Source organism: Aulonocara stuartgranti (assembly GCF_965226115.1).
Source record: "Aulonocara stuartgranti genome assembly, chromosome: 6".
NCBI lineage: Eukaryota > Metazoa > Chordata > Actinopteri > Cichliformes > Cichlidae > Aulonocara > Aulonocara stuartgranti.
The window spans coordinates 18,802,623-18,828,377 of NC_138944.1; the positions used below are offsets into that span (position 1 = coordinate 18,802,623).

At 41.3% G+C, this 25,755-nt stretch overlaps 1 protein-coding gene across 1 annotated transcript in view; it reads left to right on the top strand.

Moving 5' to 3' along the window:
* The window catches only part of LOC309709295 (adhesion G protein-coupled receptor L3-like), a 117,702-nt gene that overhangs the window by 62,702 nt on the left and 29,245 nt on the right, over positions 1 to 25,755 (top strand). The window contains 6 exon segments of the mRNA XM_082537849.1: positions 275 to 1,063; positions 12,351 to 12,764; positions 13,090 to 13,193; positions 13,929 to 14,114; positions 15,682 to 15,720; positions 22,538 to 22,721. Of these exon segments, the coding sequence (XP_082393975.1) occupies positions 275 to 1,063; positions 12,351 to 12,764; positions 13,090 to 13,193; positions 13,929 to 14,114; positions 15,682 to 15,720; positions 22,538 to 22,721 (1,716 nt within the window).

Genomic DNA, 25,755 nt, shown 5'->3' on the forward strand with positions numbered 1-25,755 from the left:
TATTATCTGTTGAATAGAAGGCATACTGTTGCTGTGCTTAACAATGACAGTGACTATACAACATCCAAATCACAACACAGTAAGCCTATCATGTCATCATCACTCACCGGTGGTTAAGTTAAAATACTCTGTTATGTTTTTTTAGAAACACGTATGAATGGAGGCAAACATTTCAAAAGCTCTGTCAGGAACTCTACTGAGAACAGTTGACATTTTACATCAGCCGTGTAATTTAAACTTATCTAATGTGAAAATGTTTTCTTTTGTTCCTCAGTGTTTCTGTGCCCCGGCATTCTTCGGGGAGTTTACCAAAGCGAACATCTCTTTGAATCGGACCATCAGTCTGGTGCTTGGTGCAAAGACCCGCTGCAGGCCTCTGACAAGATCTACTACATGCCCTGGACACCATACCGCACGGACACGCTGACTGAGTATTCATCGAAGGAGGACTTCATCGCAGGCCGTCCCACCACCACATACAAACTGCCGCATCGCGTGGACGGCACTGGCTTTGTCGTCTATGACGGTGCGCTGTTCTTCAACAAGGAGCGGACCCGCAACATCGTAAAGTTTGACTTGCGCACGCGCATCAAGAGCGGTGAGGCGATTATTGCCAACGCCAACTACCACGACACGTCGCCCTACCGCTGGGGGGGCAAGTCGGACATTGACCTGGCGGTGGATGAGAACGGTCTGTGGGTGATCTACGCAACGGAGCAGAACAATGGGCGCATCGTGGTGAGCCAGCTCAATCCCTACACCCTGCGCATCGAAGGCTCCTGGGACACGAGCTACGACAAGCGCTCTGCCTCCAATGCGTTCATGATCTGCGGAGTCCTTTATGTTGTCAAAACCGTCTATGAAGATGATGACAACGAAGGCACGGGGAACAAGATTGACTACATGTACAACACTGATAAGGGGAAAGAAATGACGGTTAACATACCCTTCCCTAATTCCTACCAGTACATAGCTGCAGTGGATTACAACCCTAGAGACAACCTGCTGTATGTGTGGAATAACTACCACGTGGTCAAGTACTCGCTCGACTTCGGCAACAATGGTAGGTCCAAGCCAAAGTCTAAGATTCCCTTCTCTACCTCTTTCTCATCACTCCACCTCGTTTTTTCATCTTCCCTTAATGATTTCCAATTTCACGTTACTATATGTGTGAGCCAGAAGAAAATTATGGCGGTTAGAAAATGTCTTTGGTACTGAAAGTGATGACTAGCCCGTGATGTGATTTCTTTTAAATCTTCGAGTGAACTACCTTGGCTTTTTTAATGCTAACATTAAAGAAAATAAAACAGTTTTCTTGTGACATAAGGAATACTTATAGGCAGTAATCTGCCTCCAATAATTAATTGTTCAAAATAACTTGAAGAGGAAGAAAAAGGAAAGCACCATCTGTGCTGTCATGATTCTCAATTACGACTGTTCCTCCACCACCCCACTTGTGATATCTGCATGTTTTCAGAAGTCAAAAAAGAAAAACGTTTACAGCTGGTCCTACATATACCACTGCCACTGAAGTTGTGGATGTCAGATGGCAGTAGATTCCTCTACGCGTAAATGAAAAAGATATCATAAAGGCTACCTTGATCTCTACCTTTAGAAGAATACTATCTCCAATGATGTAATGCCGTAAATGCCTTGTGGCTCTTAATGTACCACTTGCCAGCTTTCTCTTTAGTTTCCCCAGCTGCTTAACAAATCATAATGCATTCCTCTTGAGTGGAGCCAGGAGTATGTGGAAGACGGGCGAACTGATGGTGCTTTCACATCCATATAAGATGACAATCTGAACACACTTTAAGCCGTTACATGCACTTTTTTGTTTGCTTTTTATCCATTCATATGTATCTGCTCCCAAATGTTCTCACCATGCAAACTGACTAAAATCTGCAATTTCCCTGTGTCAGTGCTAAAGCGCAAAGCTAACTATTACTTTTAAAAGACAAAAGCAGTTTAAATTTTAATAGATATATGTCTTGAGAGACAGGTTGTTTGTATTACAGCAGCAGATGATTACAGCCTGACACCGGAGTACACAAAAGGACACTTTTTCCAGCCAGTGCAGCTTTTAAATTCTTTGGGCACCGCAAACCTGGTTCATTTTTGTGTTTTTTTTCCTGTCAGAAATAACAGATGCAATCAAAATTCTTTACATGATTAAGCGTAGGGGGTGGGGTCATACATGGATCAGGTCAAATAAAGGTCAAAGTATTTCGATACAGGGTCATAAATCCAGCTGATAAGGTGACTCATTAGGGTTAACAATGAGTCACCTTAAATAGAATTGCTGTATCTGTTTAAAAGCACTAGGAATTCTGTCTATCTAACCGAGGGTGACTCATATAACTCTGGTGTGAGGTTAGAGTACACCCTCCCCTCTTCCTTCCCTCTGGATGGAAGGGCTTAGGCCCCTGGAGCCTGAAGGGCTATTTGCCCAGCGTAATTGCCTTTCAGCACCTTTCTATGGAGTGGTCAAGGCAGTCTGGCTGCATGTCTTATTAAATGATGTCTGAATTAACGCATGCTCTTACAAGCAGTTAGGAGGCACAGTACAAGAAATTATAGAGAGAGGCAGCATTAAACTTGGTTTCTACTGATCAGTGTGCTGTATGTGGAAGGGGGCCATGGTGTAAAAATATGCTTATGTGTATGTTTAGACATGCATAATAATATCCATACCCATGTGCTAATGTACTTACAGTACGGGTTTATTTCTCTATTCATGAGCGTGCATTCGTGTTTATTGGTGAGTGTGAACACTCTCATAATAGAGCTCGGGGTGTCTCAGGAGACTCTAAAGAGGAGATCAATGGAGATTCAATGTGAAGAATGACCTCCAGTGCACAGCAACAAGCCAGACTGCTGACCAGCGGGGGATAAATACATACAATCAATGCTGCTCCGCACTTTTACTTTCCTCCTCGCTTCACTCCGTCACTCAGTGAAGACAAGAAATAATTTAACTGGCTTAACTGCACGAGTCTCTCATTCTTCTTAAAGTGAGGCAATAGCTCATTAAATTTTTATTTTGTTGCATTTTGGCACAGTGTTTTGCCCTTCCTGCCTTCCAAAACTAGAGAAGGTATTCGACCATTTTATTCACTAACTAAATGCATTCAGCATATACTGCTGTGAGTATGATCACATGTCTCTTAGTCAGTCCAGGAAACAGACCAAAGAAAAAGAGCCATTCTGAGGGTTTCCACTCATTACTGATGTGGCTTAATGCGCGCCTTGTTTTTGTTTCGGCTCATATGGACTTCTTAAGATATAAAATGAGGCAGGAAATGGGCCATGCTCGGAGAGAAGGATGAGGTAGGCCACTGAGAGCTGAGTGTAATTGGGGTACAACGCAGAGAGAACCAATTACTTTGTTGTGTCCGGATGACAAAAGGCAAATGGTTTAAAAGAATTCAGTCTGAAGTGCTTGCACTGTTTGCTTTTGGAACACACATTTCAATGTGAACAACAGGGCAGGGACGGTATGCTGAAAGACTGAACTCGTGTAAAAGTACTCTTATTTAAAGCAAAAATGGAAAAGATAAACAGACTTGTATTAGGCCGTGGTTAAAAAATATATATATATATTATAATCATATTATTTTAGCATGCTGAATTAGGCTACTGCGCAGTCAGAGGTCATTGTACACTAGTAAAACAACCTAGCAGCTAAACATGCAGTGTGGATTTTTTTTTGCTCCCTCCACTGGCAGGGAGAACAATTGCAGAAACACTGATGATGTATAAATGACGTCAGTCACGAATAAGAAAAAGACAGCTGTGTTTTCAGACGATGGAGCGGTTGTTGATGTTCTCCTCCAGTGATTGATTGCTGTTATATTCACCTGTTTGGACAAAGCAACAGCAAAGACACGTCTTTAGCCTATTTTTCTTTCAGCCTCGCCGTTTCACTACACCCTAAAGACAAAAGAAGCATGAACTCTGACAAATATATTTGGTCAAAAGCCACAGAAAGCTAGTGAGGAGGTTGTGTTGAAGTCAACATCAGCCACGTATGCTAGTTAGATGCTAGCTTTTGTTAGCTATGCAGCAGTTTGAGTGTGTTTGATTTGATTCACTGGGAAGGATCACAGGGCGGTACAAGAGAAAGATTTATATTATGCGAAATATAATCCCCATATATAACCATGTTTGATTTTATTTATTTATTTATTTGCATTTGGAAAGATTGCCGTTCAACACAGCTTCCATCACCAGTAATGTCCACAACGAACACGTGAACAATGACACAATGGATATCAGACCTAAACATTTTTGAGTACCTAAATTAATATTTTCTCTATCATATATACATACCATGTCTTAATTCGAGTCATATGTTAGAAAATTATCACAATATGCAGAAGTCTGAAATGTCTGAGGTATTTAAAGGTCATGTTTATTTACCCCGGTGCTGAAAATGTCAGGCCTAGTTTCATATATCGCATTGACGGATTTAAAGGGGATCGCAGGGGAGAAACAAATAAAGCAGGTTTAGTTCAGCATGGGCTAACATATGATGTGCAGGTTTTCTCTGTCGCGTCATTGATGTAACACGGAGCAGAAATTTTTCTTTTTGAAATGCATATTTTATTTCTCCCTTGGTACCTAACGAGAAAGTAAACTGTGCCCTCTGCATTTATTGTTAATGTTTGGACTTCTCTCTGTTAAATCGACATTCTTCCTCTCCCTGCCTCTTACACAAACACATGCCCTCACAATGACAGGACTCTTAACATTTCCTCCATCCTGCTCATATGTCTTTCTCTTTCACTCAGTGTTTTTTTCCTCTGTTTTTCACTCTGTCTTCCTTATCTAGCGCCTAATCTGTCCTCCTTTTCTGCTCCCAACCGGTTCCCACATCACACAGCGCTATTTCATTGAGAGTCCTTTAGATCTATATATTATAGAGTCCTACTGAATGCCTATGTAAAGTCAAAGTCACTTGTCTCTGCATCACCCTTTTCTCCTCCCTCACAATCCCCAAACGTTCTCTCATTCTCTACTGTTTATGGAGTTGTTTCATCACGTCTTCTTACATGCATATTATAGAGACTTGCCCTATGCAAGCGGCATGGCTCCGATGAAACATTTGAATAATTTATCACCTCCAGTCTGCCTTGCCACACTTTAAAAAGTTTTCCCAACAAAGTCACAAAATTATTCATGTTATCTGTATCTACGGGGTAGGAGGGAAAAACATGGCTAAAACTAAGAAGCACTGCCTTCTCTGTCTTTGTTTTACTTGTCTTCACTCTCTTCTCATTTTGTCTTGTGCAGGGGTTTTTTTTCCACCTTACTGCACTCTCACAAGTGCTATATATACTCTTTCTAGTGCTAACTCGCAGCTCTTTAGGATTGTGATCTACCCGAGGTCCTAATTTCATGTCTGACAGTCTGATTGCATATTCTATGGGATAGATGCAACACACTGAAATCGGTTTTAAAAAAAAGAAACATTGCGCGAAACTTTCTGGAGTAATCCTGGTGGATTGTTTTTTTTCTGGCAACTGGAGAGCAGTGCTCCAGAAAAAAAAAAGTTAATTAGAAGACAAAAAGACAGCATATTGTTTGACAGTTACTTCCAAGTGTTTTAGTAATAAAAATACAATTCTCACATTGGCACGTTGCTTTTAAGCAATAGATAAGTAGAAAATAAAATAAAATGTGTGGTTTAACCATTAGGCAACACAATATACACCGGAGAGTCAAAATGATCTGTCCTTGAGAGTAATTAAACACTACTTCTGTTATATAAAGATGACCTTGCTTTCAATACTGTCAGGTTAACAAGATGTAAAGGTTGACCTTTGAACTCTTAATGGCTGAAATTGCATAGTTACATTTCCTAAGGAAGTCCACCTCTTTCCTCTTGTTTCCTTTCCTTTTCTCTCCTCTCCTCTCCTCTCCTCTCCTCTCCTCTCCTCTCCTCTCCTCTCCTCTCCTCCCCTTCCTTCTTCCTCTTCCCTCCTCTCCTTTTCTCCTTGACACCAGATTGCAATCAAGCAGCAGTGCTTAGCAGTGCAGGAAATGTTGGAAGCCAGCTTAAGGGGAGAAAGAAAAATACTTAGCGGTTGAAGTGGAGACCATCTTCCACCAGGTCACTGATTAGACTAACCCTCAGAACATTTTTGGCCTGTCAAAGCAAGCTGTTTGTGTGTGTGTGTGTGTGAGAAAGAGTCTGTTAGGTCCTTTAGTTATTCACATCACATGATAACACAGCTCTGCAAAAGTGAAGGGAGGTTACTTAGTTTGTTTTATGATTGTTTAGAAAGGGACAACTTTATAATTTAATATCTTTTGAGCCCATCTTTGTAGAAAGATTTGTAAAAGTAATTTACAACGCAGCTTTCAAGTGAAAAGTCCTAGCATCTAAGCATTTTCAGGTATATGTCATTTTTACTGAATATAACTGTTACTTATGTCTACGTAGTTTTAGATAGTACATTGTAAACCGATCATTTCTACGCTCTCTTCATAACACCGTTCTTGTACACCAATATCAAATGCTTTATTAGATAGTAACTTTGAGGAATTTGTCCACTCTTGTCTTCTACACCTGCATCTTTCACCGGCTCCTCAATCGCTGCCTATCTCCCTCACTCCCAAAAACATTACAGCACAGCCATCTCAGCAGAGACTGAGCTCTGCTTCAGAGAGTCTGCTGCACCTGTTCCTTGCCTGGAGTGTGTCCTTATCGATTGGATAGCCTCTGCCAGGCCCTCTGCGTGCATTTGGCCTCAGCACTGCTTTCCTCCTGCCAAAGAGCAGATGCCAAATTAAGCAGGCCTAGCTTGGACAATAGAGTGGAAGGGAAATCCACAGCCCAGCAGAAAGTAAACAGAAACAATAGCAGTTATCGGAGCATGTCCCCATATGTGCATTAGGATTTTACTTTTGACATTTTGACATTAAATGTGCAGGTCAAAAAACGGAGTACTGAGACTGGTTGCCGTGTACCATCCTTTAGAAAGACTGGTCCCCCTCCCGATCCCACTGCTGGCCTGCTTTCACACTGGCCTCGAAGATCTAGGCCCAAATCTCCATCAGCTTGGCTCAGCGTATGGATTCCTGTCTTGTGCTTGTTTTCTCTCTCTTTCACAAACACAAATGCAGGGCTGAAAAAAAATACGCTTTTAGAGTACAAGTTTCACGACCTTATGTGCTTTTTGTGCTCATATTTGTAGTTAACAACAATACAGCCATATCGAGGAAGCATTGTAGATCCATGTTTGGGCTTGGATAGCGATCACGCTACATGCATTTCATACCCAACATGCCCAGTTGAACTGTGCCTGGGTTCACCTTTGCAAGCCAACCAGGGTTGCCCTTAATTTTGAAAGATATGGGGCAAAGCAAACAACTCCCATTCAAATATATTCATTGTATTTTACTAGATGCCTTATAGATAAATTTTCATCGCAGTGCTCATATAACTGACATAAGTTTATAGCCTGCCTGGAAAAGGAGCAATTGAGGCTCTAAAGGAATGTGCTGATGAATCTTTATATTTTAAAACTTAAAAAAAAGAGTTAAAAAAGACAATTTGGTCTGTCCCGTTAGCTTTTTGCTTTGAACAAGGGAGCTTCCTCTGATTAAGAAAGAAGCATGTAATTGGAAAACTTGCTGCAGGTGCCTTAGAGCTCAGCAGAGGGATGGCATGATTATGCAACTGGAAAGCCAACAGGGCTGAGCAGGGATGTGTCTGCATGTGAAGCATTAGCTGTAGATCGTGGTGCGGGTCCCTGGCAGCCATTTTGAGTGAAGCTCTATTAGTGGGGGTTGTTTTTGTGTATGTGTGGTTTTTTTCGTTTTTAATCTTGAAAGTATCGCTACTTTGAAGTGCTCCATTCTGTCTTATCAGCAGACTTGAGCCACTCGCCACAAGCTCTGGTTTTATGTGTGTGTGTGCTCTTCAGCCATAGGGGTGGCATGTTATCGTTGTATGCAGTTCCATTTAGCGCGTGTGCTACCATCAAACCTAGAAAGCGTTTGGGCCCCCAGTCAGATTCATTTTGCCTTTACCCCTCTAGATTCATCCTTCCCCACTGCTCAGAATAGTGTTTGCATGTGTGAGGGCACGGATGCAGTAGATTTTCACTAAATCGTCTCACATTCTCGATAATGTAATAGACACTTCATTCAAGTTCTGCAAAACTTCTCCCTTAATTCAAGTCCCTCTTTGCTTCCGTTTCACTCTGCCTCTCCTTCTTGCCGCCTGTCTGCCATTTTTTTTCTGACAGTGTGGGAAACTTGCCAGGGGAAGTTCGTTTTCCCTCTCCTCTCTCCTCCCTGCCTTCTACCTTTTGTGTTGTGGATTTACGATCCCTCTGTTTACCAAGTGAGAAGTCAACAAGAGCATTCTCTGCAACAGAGCAGAGGCAGCGACAGGCAGTCTTACCCACACAGAAAAACATCACGGCACACACAAACACACTCGCAAACACAAACACAGTGCCTGTCTGCATGTCAGATGATCATGTGCTAGCATCCCAGGCTGACTGACAGCATCTCTGTGGCCCCTCCAGTGTGGTGACAGATGACAACTTCAGGAACAAGTTTACTGCCACCCTGCCATTGTCTCTGTCTCACCTTCCCCTGGGCTTGCTACAGGTCAGAAAAACAAATAGAGTAGAATAGAATAGAATAGAATAGAATACCAAATGTTCTTCAGATGGAGTTTGGCAATTGACATGAAAGTGTAGATGCATTTCAGGCACTTCTGAGATTAAGTGTTTATTCTTGTCCGAGGAAGCAACAGAGAGCACAACTACGAGCCCACTGGGTCCATTAGTAACTGATCTGTTGCTTTCAGTTATATTACGCGAGCTTCCTCATCAGATGGAGTTTGCACAGTAGAATTGAATGAGATTAGAGCTCGGCAATTATTTGATCTTATTCATCAGTGCAACTGTAATCGCATTGTTGCACAAATATGTATTATTTGAATGACTGATTAAATAGAAAGTTAATTCAATTTAAAAAAGGAGCGATTGCAGACCAGGCTTCAGCAAATTGGTCAGTTTAAGACGCTGAAGAAAATCTTGTTTCTTTTGCACAATGGCCATTTTTCATCTCCTGGTAAGCAAAGGCAGGTAAGGTAGTGACTCAGGTTTGCCCTAAAAATATATATGTGTTAAAATATGTCACCCACAAGCATGTGCAAGGCTTAGATACGTGCAAAATCCTTAAGTGACGAGCTTGTACTAAATTTGTCAGCGTGTTTTTGTGGCACCAGTTTTGGCAAAGAGCATAGTGTTTAGGTTAGCTGACATCATGAAGTTGTCACGGCACATTTCCTCAAGGTTCCCTCGGTTTCGATGCGGGGAGATATGTCAGTCCCCACAACTGCAACCTCTAGCCTTCTTTCTTCATAAATGTTTCATGGACCTGTTATGTCATGCTCCTATAGTTCCCTACGGTCTCTTACACAGCATCCTGAGTGATGGCGGTGATGAATTCATAGCATTAGAATGTCGTTTTTAGCCAAAATGCTGCAAAACAACAAGGAAAAGGAGGAGAAAACTAAAAAAATAAGAAAACATAGTGCAGTGCACATTTAAAGTAGTGCTGAGAAAGGCTACAAGATGTCTCAGATAGTGGAAGAAAGTTATGAGTGAGAGATAAGATCGGGTGAAAAATGTTAAAAGAACAGCTGAGGAAGGAAGGAAGGAAGAAAGGAAGGAAGGAAGAGAGATAGAGAGCGATGTGCTGTGGCCCCTTACCTATGATGCTTGCAGACTTTTGTGTTACCTCACCCGGAGCTGCCAGCCAGTGTGTTTGCTGCCCTGTACTGGAATGACAGCAGACATCAACCTCAGTCACGCACACGCACACATGCACACATGCACACACACCATTACTCTTCTATTGTTGTGGCAGAGGCCCTAATGGAGCTTCCCGTTTGAGTCCAGATAGGCACACACACATACTCTGTCTCTGCTTCATAAGTACACACACTCATACAAACACACGCAGATTGACAGCTAGTCCCTAGGCCACTGCCGCCACGCATGATTGATGGCAATGTTCCGTGGAGAATGCATGAGGCAGGGCGGCAGTGATTCAGGAACGGGGAGCAGCACAGTTTAGGTACGGAAACACTCCATTGAGTTGTGAAGGAACAGAACAGAACGTACAGGAGGAGCGGGATGTAAGATGGCTGTCAGTCAAGCAGACAGACAGAAAGGGAGGAAGACAGAATGATGGAGAGAAGCACAGCCCGAACCACAGGAAGGGACAACTTTAGTTCACAGGAAACAATGTAAACACCCACTCCATTCAACAACAACCCACACACTCGCACTTTATTCTCCACTCACATCTACCCAACAAACCCCCCTACCCAAAAACAAGGAACAAATTAAAATAGACAACATTTATTAAAACAATGCAAAAAGTAAAGCTAATTTTTTCCACAGTCCATTTATAACTTAATGGGTTGTTTCACTTGTTATTACGTCTATCGCGTAGGTTCACTGTCTAATTCAAATCAGTGGAAAATTAATATGAAATTAAAATCAGTAAGAGCTAAACAGCTGCCACACACACACACGTGTGGAGTTATATTTAGGCTCATGTCAGACTTGCACGTCTTCAGTGAAACATCTGCAACCCTACAGTGTCAGTGACCACCGTGTAATACGTATTATGACCTAAGGCAAACCAATGAGAAACACAAGTCTCCTGAAAATTTTGAAATCAATCATTTTAGCACGAAGGCAGTTTTTAAGCTTATTGTTATTATTTTTTAAACGGAAAATTTTTAAAGAACCCTGTTAACCAGAAATCAGAAATACGAAATGTTTGAAGGCACGTGCAGCTCAGTCTTCTCTAAACAGCTTTTTGGTTATCATTGCTTTGTGTGTTAAAAAAAAAAAAGTCTACAAGCTGACTATTAGAAAATACATATTTGTGTGGAAGAAAGTAGCATAACGTGAAATTGAAGAGTTCATATTTGAGTTGCCTTGTGATCTGTGCTGTGTGTGTTTGCGTGTCACACACTGTGGGATTTGAATAGCAGGGTGAAGCCAGAACACATTTTTAGAATCTTCTATTGATTTTTGTTTAGTAACTAAGTTGTAGCTGAATCTAAAAATACCAGGTGCAAAAGTGCAATATTATTAAATTATTACAGTGTAGTTTGGAGACAAGGCAACTCACATAATGTGGAATATGTAAACTTAATAGACAGATGTCTGTAATTACAATCTTCTAAAAAGTGCTCTTGTGTATATTTTACATATACAAATATGCTCAGCTGTATAGTAAATGTGCGGCGGATGAGACTAATCTGTGCTTTTGTAAAAGGCAAGTAACAATTAAGCTTTAGAGACTAGTCTCCTCCAGTGTACGGTATTTAACTGTAAATCAAATTTAAAAATTGTTCATTTCTTCATATCGTTTTTTAATCGTGCAAGACTGATCTTGCAAAGAGAGTGAGACAGACTGGTACAGCCTCTGCATCCACAATGGCACAGACACTTCACCAATATACTGTACGCTTCCCATCATCTCATTCATTCATTCTTTATTTCTGTCCCCTAAACAGGGTCAATGTGAATAATTGAACCTCTTTACAATTAAATATTGACAATAGAAGAGTGTGCCGTATGCATTTAAGTGGCCTTCCTACCTCTTATGATGTCATAGTGCTATGAATCATGCATGCCACTGAAAGAATGTTTTTTCTGCCAGGTTAAGCAGCAAGAACCATTAGTTTCCCCAAAGGAAACACAGATGCAGGGAAAAACCAATCACTGGTCTTGCTTTGAGCTGGAGAGTTGCAGTTTATACACTGAAACTTTTTCACAAACCCAACTTTGCCACACACGTTCAAGTTTGTTCTGTTATAAGTGTTGTTGGCTGAACTGTTTAGAAACATGTCCTGCAATTGATGGTAATAAATAGGACTCGATAGTAGGAAACGACCCCACAAAGATCTGGCGCATGACCGCACTGACAAGGATGAAACACTAACATTGGGAAGTCATCAGAAACATGAGCTACTCCCTGTCAAAGCTATTTGGCACCGTGTAAACAAATCCCTGCAATGTGTTTGTGTCCGTTGCTACATTATTTATGCTTATTTGATTGCTCGAATCATTTGGTGCTAATGCGGATGGGTCTTTTAACACTGTACATCTTATGTTTTTTATCCCATGGATGAACCTTGAAGGCGTAAGCCCTAGCCTCCAGGGCTCACAAAACCACCTGTAATCTAATACTGTGGGGATCCACAAATGTGCACAGCACATATTTTTCCTTCTGGCTTTTCGTTGAAGAACTCATGCTTTGTGTGTTTTTGTGAATTTAACCAGTCTCCTCTCTCCTAGACTTTCGCCCACCTCCCATAATCCCCCCAAACCGAGGAGGGGGACCAATTGGTGGGGGAGGTTCCTCTTCATCTACCAGCCGTGCCGCCACCACCACACGGTCTCCCCCCTCCTACACCACTCCAAGGCCTCTACTGACTACATCCCCTGGTCAGCGGTATCGAACAACCACCACTGTCCGCCAGCCCATTCTGGTTCCTCCTGGAGGTTCATCGTCTGACAGCAATCAGATTCCTGACACCAATCAGAAAGTTGGGGGTCGATCCCCTCCAGTGCAAGTCCCTCCAGCACCCCCACAGCCCCCAATCCTCCCTCCTCAAGACTTCTGTAATCCAGTAGTGACAGCCGACATATCGTGGCCTCGCACACAGCAGGGCCAGACGGCCAAACAGCCGTGCCCTGTAGGGACACTGGGTAAGGAGGCCAAATAGTTTCTATCGCATAAACAGTTATACATGGTAACAGTGTGTGTGATAATCTATATATTACTTTTTTTTGTTTTTTCTCCTACCAAGTAATTATTGGAAAAATGATATAACACTCACACACATACACAACACTTTGTCAGGACAAATATTCGTGTTTGGGTCAGTTAATACACACATCAGTAATGATTCACCAATTACACACACACAGGCAAACACAAAATGCTTAGCGAACCCTAAGGAGCTCAAGAGTCTTCCTTTCTCCTTGTGAATGTCAGCGCTGTCATATTATCTCCCCTTTGCTTATCTTGCAGGCGTGGCTACATACATGTGCGTAGCTCATTTGGGCCACTGGGATACCCAAGGCCCTGACCTCAGCAATTGCACGTCACCTTGGGTCAACCACATCATGCAGAAAGTAAGTCTGAAAGCTACCCCCAGACCTCGTGGCTCCTATCAAGCCCCAGTTTAAGCTTAGCGCATGATGAACATAGTTCTGGAGCAATTTTTCTCACGCATGAAGGGGCACTGGTCACAGGGAAAGATTTAGGCCATGTATCCATCCTCATTTGTTAACCCTAACTCGTGTTAGAGATTTGAGGGATATGCCATAGCTGTAGGAAAGAGGAAATGTTCAATAGCATCCCTAATTCACAGTGGGCTCTTATCTTAAAAGGGTAGCAGACCTCATGATAGGCTTATTTACATACAGTGCATCATTTTTTTATGGAAAATGCGTTTGGTACTTACTTATACTTTTGCTGCCCCATTTTTTATGACAAAACAGAGAAAATCTGAGGTGCTAAAACAGGAGTTCTCTCTATAACATAATGCTTAGCTTAGTATATGCTTAGTATATTGCAAATGTATTATTTTTTCTATTCCTTGTGTCTTTTTCAACTTCCACTCTTTTGCACATACATCTCTTCCCTGCCGATCCGTCCTCCCCCCTCCTGTTACTTCTCCATCCGTTGTTGCCTTTTCCTCTGTCTCACTGTGTACTTGTAATGCCCTCACAAACTTCTTCTACTTTCTCAAACTTTCCCTTTACTTCTCACCTTTTTGTTTTATTTGTTTTTTTTTCTTTACTGCCATCCATCTCTTCTTGCACATTGTGACTTTCCCATACCCTGTCATCCACTCTGACATGCAGCTTCGGTCGGGCGAGACGGCAGCAATTGTAGCCAGGGAACTGGCAGAGCAGACCAAAGGACTTCTGCATCCTGGCGATGTGCCATCTACAGTGCGGGCCATGGTCCAACTAGTCGAACTGCTGGACGTCCAACTCAGAAATCTCACCCCTGGGGGCAAGGACAGTGCTGCCCGCAGCCTCACCAAGGTACTGTCTTGAGAAATAAGAGGTAAATGTAGGGCGAGTGAGTGAGTAAAATCGACGTTTTCTTGCAAGCGTTAGGATAGAGGGGTTTTGCAGTTTAAAGGCAAGTAAATTAAGAGAAAGAGAATTGAGAGCGAGGGAGACAGAGAGAGGGGAGCAGATAGAGGGAGTCTTTGATGTTAACAGTAAGATGAAAAGCAACAGTTGTTAGTATTTTTGCCTTACGCTCATTCTCAGGGGTTAGGAAAGTCTCTCCGTGCAGAGTTTGATGAAGAGCCATACATAAAGCTGTAGATTTCAAAATGATAAATAGCTGCTTTTAGACAGTATTTTATCTTCTTCTGTGTGTGGCTCTTTGTAACAAGTTTTGCTCGACATTATGGCTGATAGATAACTGCTTTTAGTCTTTGGCATAGTTCCTGAACTCTTTTCAGAGCAAGACCCAAATTTAATAAAAGTCCATCTCAGGCCACGAGGAGTTATTCTCATTAAAACATACGGACATGTTTTACGCCGTAGCTCGTTGTTCTAATGAACTTCAGGCTTTGAGCTATAACTCCGAAGACGTTGTTGACAATTAGGCTCGAGCGCTCACTTTGGGATTACGTTAATGGAAACTCGATTCCAAGTATGCAAAGGATCTGTTTTGTTATGGCTGTAGATAAATTTAGTTCTGCGCCATGCAGGCATGTAGGCATTCAATTAAAGTGTGTTAAATCACGGGGGAATGGTTGACTGGCTGGCTTGGCTGGCTAATTGACTGACTGAGTGGATGCTGGACTGTTTCTTGATTGTCTCTGCTGAGGTCAACGGTGATAGGCGGGGTTTAGCCACCGGACTGACAGCTGCTGCCACCGCTTTGGCAGCCACTGCCTTTTTTATTTAGCTTTAGCATCCGAGTCCCTCTGTCGGTGTTGTCTTCCGCTTTTCCCCATTTACCTCTTATTGTCTCACTATCACACACTTTAAATCTCTTCTCCTTCCTCTAAGTAATTCATTAACATGTGGGAAGTCGATACATACTGCAGCAAGTGTAAGTGGAATCAATTAATCTGTGTTTTGCTGTTGACCAAATGGCCTGTTAACTGTTAGATATGTAGAGAGGAAAAAAGCCCTCCATTGAAAAGGAAAAGTGTTCCTCCTGATTTCAATAATGGACCAATTACATATAAATCTAACTGAGTAATACGCTAGCATATTATGCAAATATTTGTTTGGAAATCAAATATGACCAATGACGCACGAGTGGCACAGTAATTAATGCCATCAATTCACTTGACAGTAGATGCACAGAATGAGTGGGGGGGGGGAAATGGAGGAACAGAGGAAATTATTAAGCCAATCTGGAAGAAAAGAGGAGAAGAAGAATAGAGGGGAAAAAGCATGAAAGGCAATTAGAGTATAAGGAATGACAAAAGGAGGCGAATGAGGAGAATAACAATATATTTTAACCATCAAAGCCTTTTTCATGCAGTAGTAATGAAGTGGGTGTAACTGTCTTTGTGTGTCTGCGCGTGTGTATGATTGAGAGGTGTTATATCGCTAACAGCTGAATTGTTTGAATTTGCAGCTTCAGAAGAGAGAAAGGTCCTGCAGGTTTTTCGCACAGGTATTTCCGTTTCCCGGTATGGTTGATTACTTTGCCACACCACAGTCCCACGTGTTTTTCTTTTCTTTTTAACGCTCAGCATGTAATCTAGCAAGCAAGCTTTTGTGTTTGCGTGTGTACATGTGATCACACATTACAATGCTGCAGTGTAGAATTCGAATTCTACGCTGCAGCATTTGTCCAGTGGTTTGCAACCCAACCCTTTGAAGAGGGCGGCCATTTTAACAGGGGGGACTACCCACTTGTGTCTCCCGGTAAAGTTTTAGTCTCCTCAAAGGGTTTGCTGACATTCTTTTGTTTTCAGCTCTAATTTTTTTTTCTTGCAGTCAGAATCGATAGTACTGATAAGAGGCCATGATCAATATCAATAATAGCTCATCTATTTCGCAGTTCTGTCTGCAGAATTGTAAACAGGCCCGCCTGAAACCAAACGACTCGCTATCCATCTCCATTCAATGAAATGCCCTCTGTGTTGGTGCATCAGAAAGAAAGAACTGAGTATGATGGATATGCTGTTGCATATTTGTTGATCACGGCCTCGCTGCCTTAGAAATAATAGAGGCTTTATGTTTGTGGCTCAGTATTCATTTCATGTTTTCATTGCTGGTCTGCTTGTATTGATGTTTGTATGTGTTGACGCCATGGGCCGACACCGCTAACAAAACAATCTACCATCATTTAGGCATGTTTCTGGTCAGCTAAAATCACTTTTCAGAACATCAAAAGGACCCCACCTTCCTCATCAATGAGCTGTAGACTAGATAGACTGCAGTCTCGTTTTCTCTGTCGGCACCCCTGACAAACACACACACACACACACACACACACACACACACACACACACACACACACACACACCAGTGATGGGGTAGCTCTTTTTCTCCTGATGCAGGCTTTTTTCCCACTCTCCCCCTGAAAAGTCTTAACGTCAGCACCAGTCAGCAATGTCACATCACAGAACATGGTTTAGGACTATATGCAAGCTGACACACACAACTCACACACGCACGCACACACACGCAATATATAAATATATTTTCAACAATGATCTTGTGCTGTCACATCACAACCGTCAGACTTTTTGATGTGTCTCCTTAATCCAATGTAAGTGCCATGTTTCAGAGAGCGGCACCATTTAGACAACTTGTTACAGGTTAAAATCAAAACCACCACACACTTTGGGTTCTGCAGGGGGCTGGGAGTGATCGATTATATAATTAGCCTTAGTAATGTGAAACAAAATTATACCAACAGTCCCTTACTCTGCCAGATAGAAATGCGCGTGATTAGGGATGTGGTGTGGTGCTGCCCTCTTCTCGTTAATTATCTACAGCACTAATTGCCAAGTGAGGAGAGTGGGCAGGAGGTTTGGGTTCTTAATAGAGACAAAAAATAATTGAATTCTCTCTCTCCTTTTCTTTCTCTCTCTGTCGCTCTTTCTCCTCCGTTCTCACTCTCACACTCCATCTCTCCTCCTCTCTCACTTCGTTTGGGGAACTGGGGACTCGTTTCATGTATACTAAATTGGCAATTTATTCATGATGAAGTTGGTGGTGTGGAGAGGCTTTGATGCTTTAGGGTGGATTGATGGAGGGGGGTAGAGTCTGTAAGGTAGAAGGGAAATGAGAAACAGGGAAGGAGGGACCAGAAATTAAACAGAAAAAGAGAAGAGAGTTACAGAAACAGCAATGTGAGGAAAAGAGAAAAAAAAAACAAACCCCAAACAATGAAGGGGGCAGTGAGAAGACAGCGATGCTCAATGACAATGTCTAATTTGCCCTCCATTTATGGATGGCAGGTCAGAACATGGCATGCTGTGAATTTAAAGCCTGATTTAGCTGCAAACTCATCCTGTCAGGGAAGACAAACTCAAACAACAACTGACAGATAAGCCTGCTTCTCTGATGAAAACATTTTCAAAACATGCACCTTCTCAGAGCTCATCCAAGCGAGTAAAAGGGGAAAAAGAAAAATTCCATTCTTTTCTCTAGTCTCACATCTTTCCGTGCTTCAAGACGTCCTAACTCTTTCAGGTTACATGTTACCGTGCATGAGTGTGCACATACTGTACATCCACGTGCACGCGCTCGAGCGTGTGCTCGCGATCCCCTTGTGTAGCTCGGAGTAGGAGACCAACCCAGCTCTAGTCTGTCTTGCTGCTGCTGTTTACGCTGGATTACCCCAACGCTTCAAAGCATTTCGCTTCTGCCCCATTTACTGGTGTGTGCATGTGAGTACGTGCATGCGTGCTGTGTATATGTGTGCACGCATGCACTCGCCTACCCTGCAAATACGTGGCCTCACACACGCACACATTCACTCATACACACACAAACGAATGACACTCTTATCTGTCTCTGCAGAGTCTCTCCCCTCTTTGAAGACCCCTAAAAAAACCTGTCTCTATTTTAGCCCTCAAGTCCTTATACTTGTGCGGATAGAAATGTCACCAGAGCTTACAGGCGCGCACACGCACGCACACGCGCGCACCCAAGCATATATTCTATCTCTGACTTTCTGATGCTGAGATGTCTGGACCTCAAGGAAATCATACCCCTTCTTCTCCTTACCTATCTTTCTCCTCTTCAGATATAATCTCGGTGCCAGCGAATTAAATTAAATTTCATTGAAAAAAAAATTATATGAAATTGAAAATGCACGATAATCAAAAGTTCAATAAAAAGCAATGGAAAGTTTAATGAGAGTAGAAAAATGGGGTTATCTGAAACACATCAAAGTGAGCGGTTGGGAGAAGCACCAGTCGCGTGAATGAATGAAAAGCTGCGCCATTGCATTCATATCTGCCATGTCTACAGGACATCCTCTCCACTGAGCATCTCTCTTTGCCTGTTCGGCTACTGTACAGCAAGTGGAGCAGAATGATGCACTACAAGTCTTCTCTTAGCTACTTGTGCACACACTCAACTGAACACACAGCCATGAGAACACATACGTTACATGCAGCATGTATCTCAGTCCCTTTTAATATGTTTCTACACCATATATTTATGAGATATGCACATACACGTTCCCACACTCGATGCGACAATAAGGCAGCTGAAGAAGTTAAAAATCCTTTTCTCATAAAGCACAGATCACATAAAATTCTGATTGTAAACAAACTTCATTGCATGGTTTTGCTGCCGGGGCAGCACAGCAGTGTGGTGGTTAGCACTGTCACCTCACAGCAAGAATGTAATGGGTTTAAATCCAAGCTGGGGCCTTTCTGTGGGGACGGTATGTTTTCACCTGTGCCTCCATGGGTTCTCTCCAGCTATTCTGGCTTTCGTCCACAGTCCAATGATATCCTAAGGTTAATCTGTGATTCTAAATCGGTGTGAATGTGTGAATGTGAGTGTGACTGACTCCTCTGTGCTCGCCCTGCCTGTTCCGGGTGTACCCCGACTCTTACCCAACAACAGATGCGATAGAAAATAATACAAATAGGCAAAAGTAAATAGCAAAGTATAAAATCAATCACAGAAATAACTAACAAAGTTATTAACCTCCTAGGACCTGGCGTCCACATATGTGGACATCACATTTTGGATTGTCTAGACCAAAATACTACATTTTGCTCTGCAAGGGCCTGATGTCCACTTACGAGGACATTATGCTGGCACTGTTCTATCAAAATATAAAACGAATGTCCTCATATGTGGATCTCATTTTTCTCAGAGACAAAATCAGGTTAAAAAAAAAAAAATCTGGTAATTCTTTGTTTTTACATTCATCAGGTCCCAATCAGCCCAAATAGCAAAGAGAAATTGAAAATGCATGCCATGAAAGAGTTCGGGTCTCAGGAGGTTAAATAAGAAAATGGATGGATTGATGCATGAAATTTCAAATATCGTTTCTATGGATATGCTAAGGTAGTTTGTTGCAGATCATGGCAGTATCCCTAAAAAGAAGTCAGATGGAGCGGGAAGAATACACTCGGGAAAGAAAACTTCCTGCTTTAGCTATGACCACAATGCTTAGTGTAAGATAGAAGTGCTTCTGATTTTTGTTTGCACAATGCACATGCATTTTTAACATTTTTGTCACTGCTGTTTTAGATATGCTCTCCAAAAAGGAAGAGTCTAATCACTGAGAGATGTTTGAAGGGTCTATCTGTCGATATTTGCAAGTATCCAACAATTTTAAGATTAATCATTTAATTAACAAACTAATAACATTTTAAAATGTTAGAAAAGTGTACAAGTGTGAAAAACTGAAAAGCTGAAACCAAAGAATGTTTTGCTTCAAAAAATGGCTCGAATGATTCATTGATTATTGAACTACTTGCTGACAACGAGTTAATCGTCTCGGTATTAGCTTGATTATAATCAGCATCATAATCATTTAGTTGACTGCTGGTGTTTTTCCCCATCTGGTTGGTACCAGATTTTAATACTTTAATGTCTTAAATGTGGATTTCATAACTAATGGGAATTAATGGGCAAAATAACTAAGAAATTTCTCTTTGAAAGGAACTGAAGCTTGTAGTTTCTTGTCAAAGTATCAATGAGTGGATATAGAAATACATTTGCTGGTTTACACAGATGACGTGCACAATGTGAATCAAACGATTTGCAAGACAGCGTGACAATGGTTGAGTCTAAAAAATGTATTTAGTTTTTGTTATATATAGGTTCAATTTTTATTTGATGTCACCAATTTAGCATTGTTAAATCGCTTGTTCTTAACACTGTAAACATTTGGGAAATGACAAAAGCAGTACCTGCTTTGAAAATAAAACGTTTGCCTGTCTTGCTTGATAAATTATTTCTGCTACCTCATGATTCAGATCCTCCTTTGTTGTATTTTTCAAGTTTTTGTTTTGCTGAATTGGCCTTCCCTTAAAAAAAAAAAGTCTTAATACATCCTGTCTTATTCTCTAGGGCACTTTTTTTTGCCTAATCGTGTTACTCATAAACCTGATCAGCTGCAAGATGTTTCACATTTCCTGTCTTCTTTTGCTCTCGTCCATTTTTTTTTTTACTAGTTGTTGACATTCAAAATGAGTATTTATTTTTTTAAAAAGAACATCATGAAACGTTTTCAGCTCCAATATTTAACATGTTCTCTTTGTGTTACTTTAAATTAAATACAGATTTGAAGTGATCTGCAAATTATTACATTCTGTTTTTATTTGCGTTTTACACAGTGAACCAACTTTTTTTCTTTTGGATACTGGTTTGTATGTTTTGCGTGTGTGCTGCATATCCTCTCCTGCTTATTCTGGTTGTTTGCCGAAGCAGTGGATTAATTAGTTCTTGTTTACATGTAGCCCTCCCAAACTCATTCAATATGCATCCCAGCTAATTAACTGCTAGTGCTAAAAGAGGACATAATATTATCATATTAGTTTGTTGGCTAAGCACCAGTTTTTCTTGCGTGAGATATACTGTAACTACACGTGGATAAAGAAACAACAGGTAGGATTAGTTTATATTCAAAAAGGCAAGTGTTTTGTAGCGCATGCCATTAACACTCGCATGAGTCATCATCTCCACTGTTTCTTTAGGCTTTACTTATCCACCGCGCACACAAAACACATCGTTTACTGCTTCTGTCTCCTCTCCTCCTTCCTGCTCCCTCACTTCTCCTTAACCCTGAGTGAAAGGGACAAAAAGGAAGTCAAACACTGGATGTGTGAATGCCAATAAACTGATGTCTTTCACTCTTCCTCCCTGCCCTTGCAATTCCCCGCTGAAGTCCCCCTTAGCTTGTATAATCGCACCTGTGTTACTTTTCCCACTTTGCCATCCACGCTTCTCAAGAGAGAGGAGCATTGAAAGAGTGAAGGCAGAGCGAGGGGTTTCTTTGCAGAAAGGCTGGTTTACAGAGCGAGCAAAAGAGAAAATAAAGAGACAGACCGGAGTGTGAGGTGTGTGTGTTTGATAGTACCCGTAGTCGCTTTTCCACCTCTCTTGTTCCCGGTGGAGGCCTGTCACCATGGACTCACTGGACTGTTTTATCACTCTCACATGGCCCTCCCCTTCCTATCCACCTCTGCTCCAGCTCTCTTTTCTCTTTTGTTTCTTTATCTCTCCCAGAGTCTTCTAAGATGTGTGTGCGTGTCTGCGCTGTATGTGTGGCGTTCATGTCTGAAAATAAGGAGGTGAACTCTTAAAAGCATAACAAAAAAAAAGTATGAGCTGGAGACAAAATAAGCATTGTTTTATGGGGAACATTTCATCTATGTGAGCCAACACTTTTCCGTTTAATTTGGTCATATTTTTGGATTCAAACCCGTTCTGCACAGCTGGATATGACCCAGCAGGCATTATCTGATAAAACTCTAATTTCTTCTCAGACCCTCAAGCACAAGTTTTCAAACTTGAAGATAAGACTTTGGGTGAAAAAAAGAAAATGCAGAAAGGGAGAAAGAAACTGAACCCGGTTTGGGGGTGTCGACACATGGTGATTGCAATCAGCTAATTAGCTTAGCTTGATTTTCATAACATCTGTGATGGCTTTTCTATCACAGCATCCTCACACAAAGAGAAGAAAAGGGTGTAATAAACATTAAAAAGTGTAGAGTTCAACTTTGAAGATGTACTTTAGATTTAATAACTGTTTTTGTCTTTGTTGTGTCTGCATGGGAATGCCACATTTGCATTGCTAACAGTTTTTTGGTCTTGATTATCATGATTTATTAACATGATAAATGAAAATCAACTGCATTCTCGCTGATGCATTCAGCTGACTTCAGTAGTTGGTGTGTAGCAGTGTTATTTGCACTACGAGTGGATTTGCATTCCTTTAATAAATAAGTGGTAAATATGTTCATTTCCTCTTTGTGACCTCTGTGTCTCTGCTGCTGCCCCAGGCCATGGTGGAGACCGTGAATAATTTGTTGCATCCACGAGCTGAGAAAGCGTGGCGAGAACTGCCCACCAGTGAGCAGCTTCATTCGGCTACCCTGCTCCTCGACACCGTGGAGACCGGGGCTTTTATGTTGGCTGACAACCTCCTGAAGACTGACACTGTGCAGGAGACTAATGACTACATCCGTGAGTACATTGTTAGGATCCTTCCTGTCCTCTAAACTCAGTTGGACCTTGTGAGCGCTGACGATTGAGATAGCCTGTAGTCAGACCTCCAACTCTTACAGTGGGTCATAAGAGTTGAGGGAGCCAGTCAAGTCTTAGGTTTTGGTGCTTGGACAAGGTCAAAGCAGGATTTGACTGGAACAAAAGTATTTGCTCATCGTCTTTACCTAAATACAAAGTATTTAGAAGAAATAACTTGTTTTTTTTTTTTTTTAGAAAGAAATTGTTAGATTTCACTGTTTTTTCTTCTTTTTTGTTTTTTCCTCTTGCAGAACTTATAATAACATGAAAGAGCTCAGTCTGCTGAAGATCTAAGAACATGATGTAATATCATAGTAAGAGGCAACATTGACAGCAGGCATTATCAAACCCAATGTCTGAGATCTATGTTTCATAATACAGATTAGAGGCAAAGCTTAGTATCTAGCTTCACATTATGTCAAAAGATGGCATCTTCCTTCACTTAATGAACGTATACTGTTCAGCTATGACATAAAAACCACATCCTTGTTTGCTCTTATACTGCCAAAACAGTTCGGCCCCTTCGGGGCATGGATACAGCTGGGATCTGCTGGGATGTTCGCAGCAGATCCGTTGGGCCCTGCGGATTGCTGTGATGCTGTTGTATTGTGATTTGGGATGTTTGACAATGACTGCGGCTCTGTTGCTGAGCAGTTTTTGTGATTTGTTGTGTTGCACTGTCCTTCTGTGTATCATGGAGTATCATGGCCACTGCAGAACATTTCCTTTGTAACAGTAGTTGTACGTATGAAAATAAAAAATCATAAAATCTAATTATCAGGGCCCAAGGTTCTTAGAGCAAAAATGCCTTGCTAATACCAGAGGAGAATAGCCAGAGTAGTATTTTAACAAGGTGGCAGATTATTCACTTCACCTGTCTGTTTGCAGCCAGGTTTTGATGTTTTGGCTGACTGATGTTAACAAAATGTGTGTTATTTCTTAGAGTTTTGAGACAAAAGATTGCATGAATACTTGAACAAGTTAATGTTGATGTGAATTAATACAGTCAAAGGAAAAAAAATATTAATCTAATAACATTAGGTTTCTATTCTGTAAATGTCCGATCACAGAAAACAAACAAAAAACACGTAATAAAAAAACATGGCAGGCTTTACAGTCAATAAATGTGCTAAACATAAACATATCACATAGTATATGAACTCTGAAGTACTGCTTTCTGCAGTGATAAAAAGGGTAAACAACAGAGCACACTTTCTTTTTCTAGGATAGTAGCCATTATGCTAAAAAAGTGCTTAAACAACACTGAATTTTGTGTCAGAATTTTGGGACACTGAGTGTTGAGGGACTCCTTGAAGACTCAAAATGGTATCACTGATATGTGACTATGTGACTGGACTAAGCATAACAACCTGTTACACTGATCCCACTGTTATAGTGCTTAATCCTCTTAATACTGTAAGTAGACTGTGTACACATATATTATTAATTCCAGCAAAGCAATTACAATTCTGTGCACAAAAGGGCACTACAGTCTTATACCTGTTGGGCTGCTAAAGCTCCTAGTATGCATTTCCTTTGCAAGAGATTAAATATATTTTTGAATGTCTAAATATTTTGATACAGAGCATCATGTACAACAGAATGCATACAGCTTTGCATGCTAGCTTTAGGTCATGGTGAAGACATCAACGTGAAAATCTCATTGAAAAATATTGACTTCAATGCAGAGATGAATTGGTTTCCATATATTTTTCTTTGCTGAACTTGCAGACAGAATTGACAAAAACAGAACACAGATAGTTATTATAGCATTGTGTCCATCACTTTCCCCCTTTCTCTTCTCTTTTTCTCTCATATTCTTTTCTCTTATCTCATTATCAAACCTTGGAATAAGCGCGTTTTAATGGAGAGTAAAAAATTTTTTTGATTTTCATTTCTTTACATGGAGTATGTACTTAGAGGCATCGTTTCATCTTTGCTCAGATCAGCGAGTTGCAATCTGTTATGTTTCCCTTGGTTATCCTCTTGTTTACACTCCCCCGCCCCTCCACCCAATTTCATTTTTTTTAACATTTCCTCCGCACCATTCCCCCATTACCAACATTCACCAAGTCTGTATGTTACTCATTCAGAGATAAAAAGCCATGGAGGAGGAAGAAATAAAGATGATAACGAAATAAGAAGGAAGACTGGATGAGCGCGTGCTTGAGGGCGGCGGCGGTGGTGGAATGTCAAATGATGCTCTGAGGGGTCTTTTTGCTCACTTTCACATCAGTAGGCAATGAAATTACAGCTATTTCAGTCACAGATAATGATGATAAAATCACTGCATTTCCAATCAAAGACCGTTAAGATTCCTCAAAGTCACTCCTCACAACACGACTTTATGTTCTCGCTTAAGTTTAAGTACAACAGTCCATTTCAACAACTGACATCCTACACAGTTTCACCTTGCATAATTTCAAACTTGCATCTCCTCCAGTGTTTCCTTTCTCTCCTGATCACACTAAATAAATGTGATTACGTAAACAGTCGTGGAGATGTAGGCTACTGCCTCTCCGAGGAACTTAAAAAACAGGAAGTGATCTTTTTCCTGCAAAATTTCTGCTTTTTTTGTGTTGTTAATCTTCCCTCGCAGCTAATCCAGTGGGCAGATCCACCATGATTATCTCTCCCCTTTATTCATAACCAGCCTGTCATTTCTCTCGTTCTCTCCCTTCATCCTCACTGCTCTCTCTGAGTCTTTTCTCCTCCGCTCTCTCCCGTGCACTTTTTAAGCTCCCTCCTCCTTTTTTTTTCTTTTCTCAAGTCTTTGAGATGAGAGTGAGTGACAAGAATAAATTATTTGACGCATTTTAAAGGAGCCACAGCAGCTACTGTAAGTGATATTATTGTGTTAGATTGTGTGCATGCGACTATGAGCCACTGTATTGAGCAGATGAATAAATAGTGTTATTATTAGAACCAAAACAGTGATTTGAAAGGATAACGCAGCGGTAACAGCGTGCGCGTG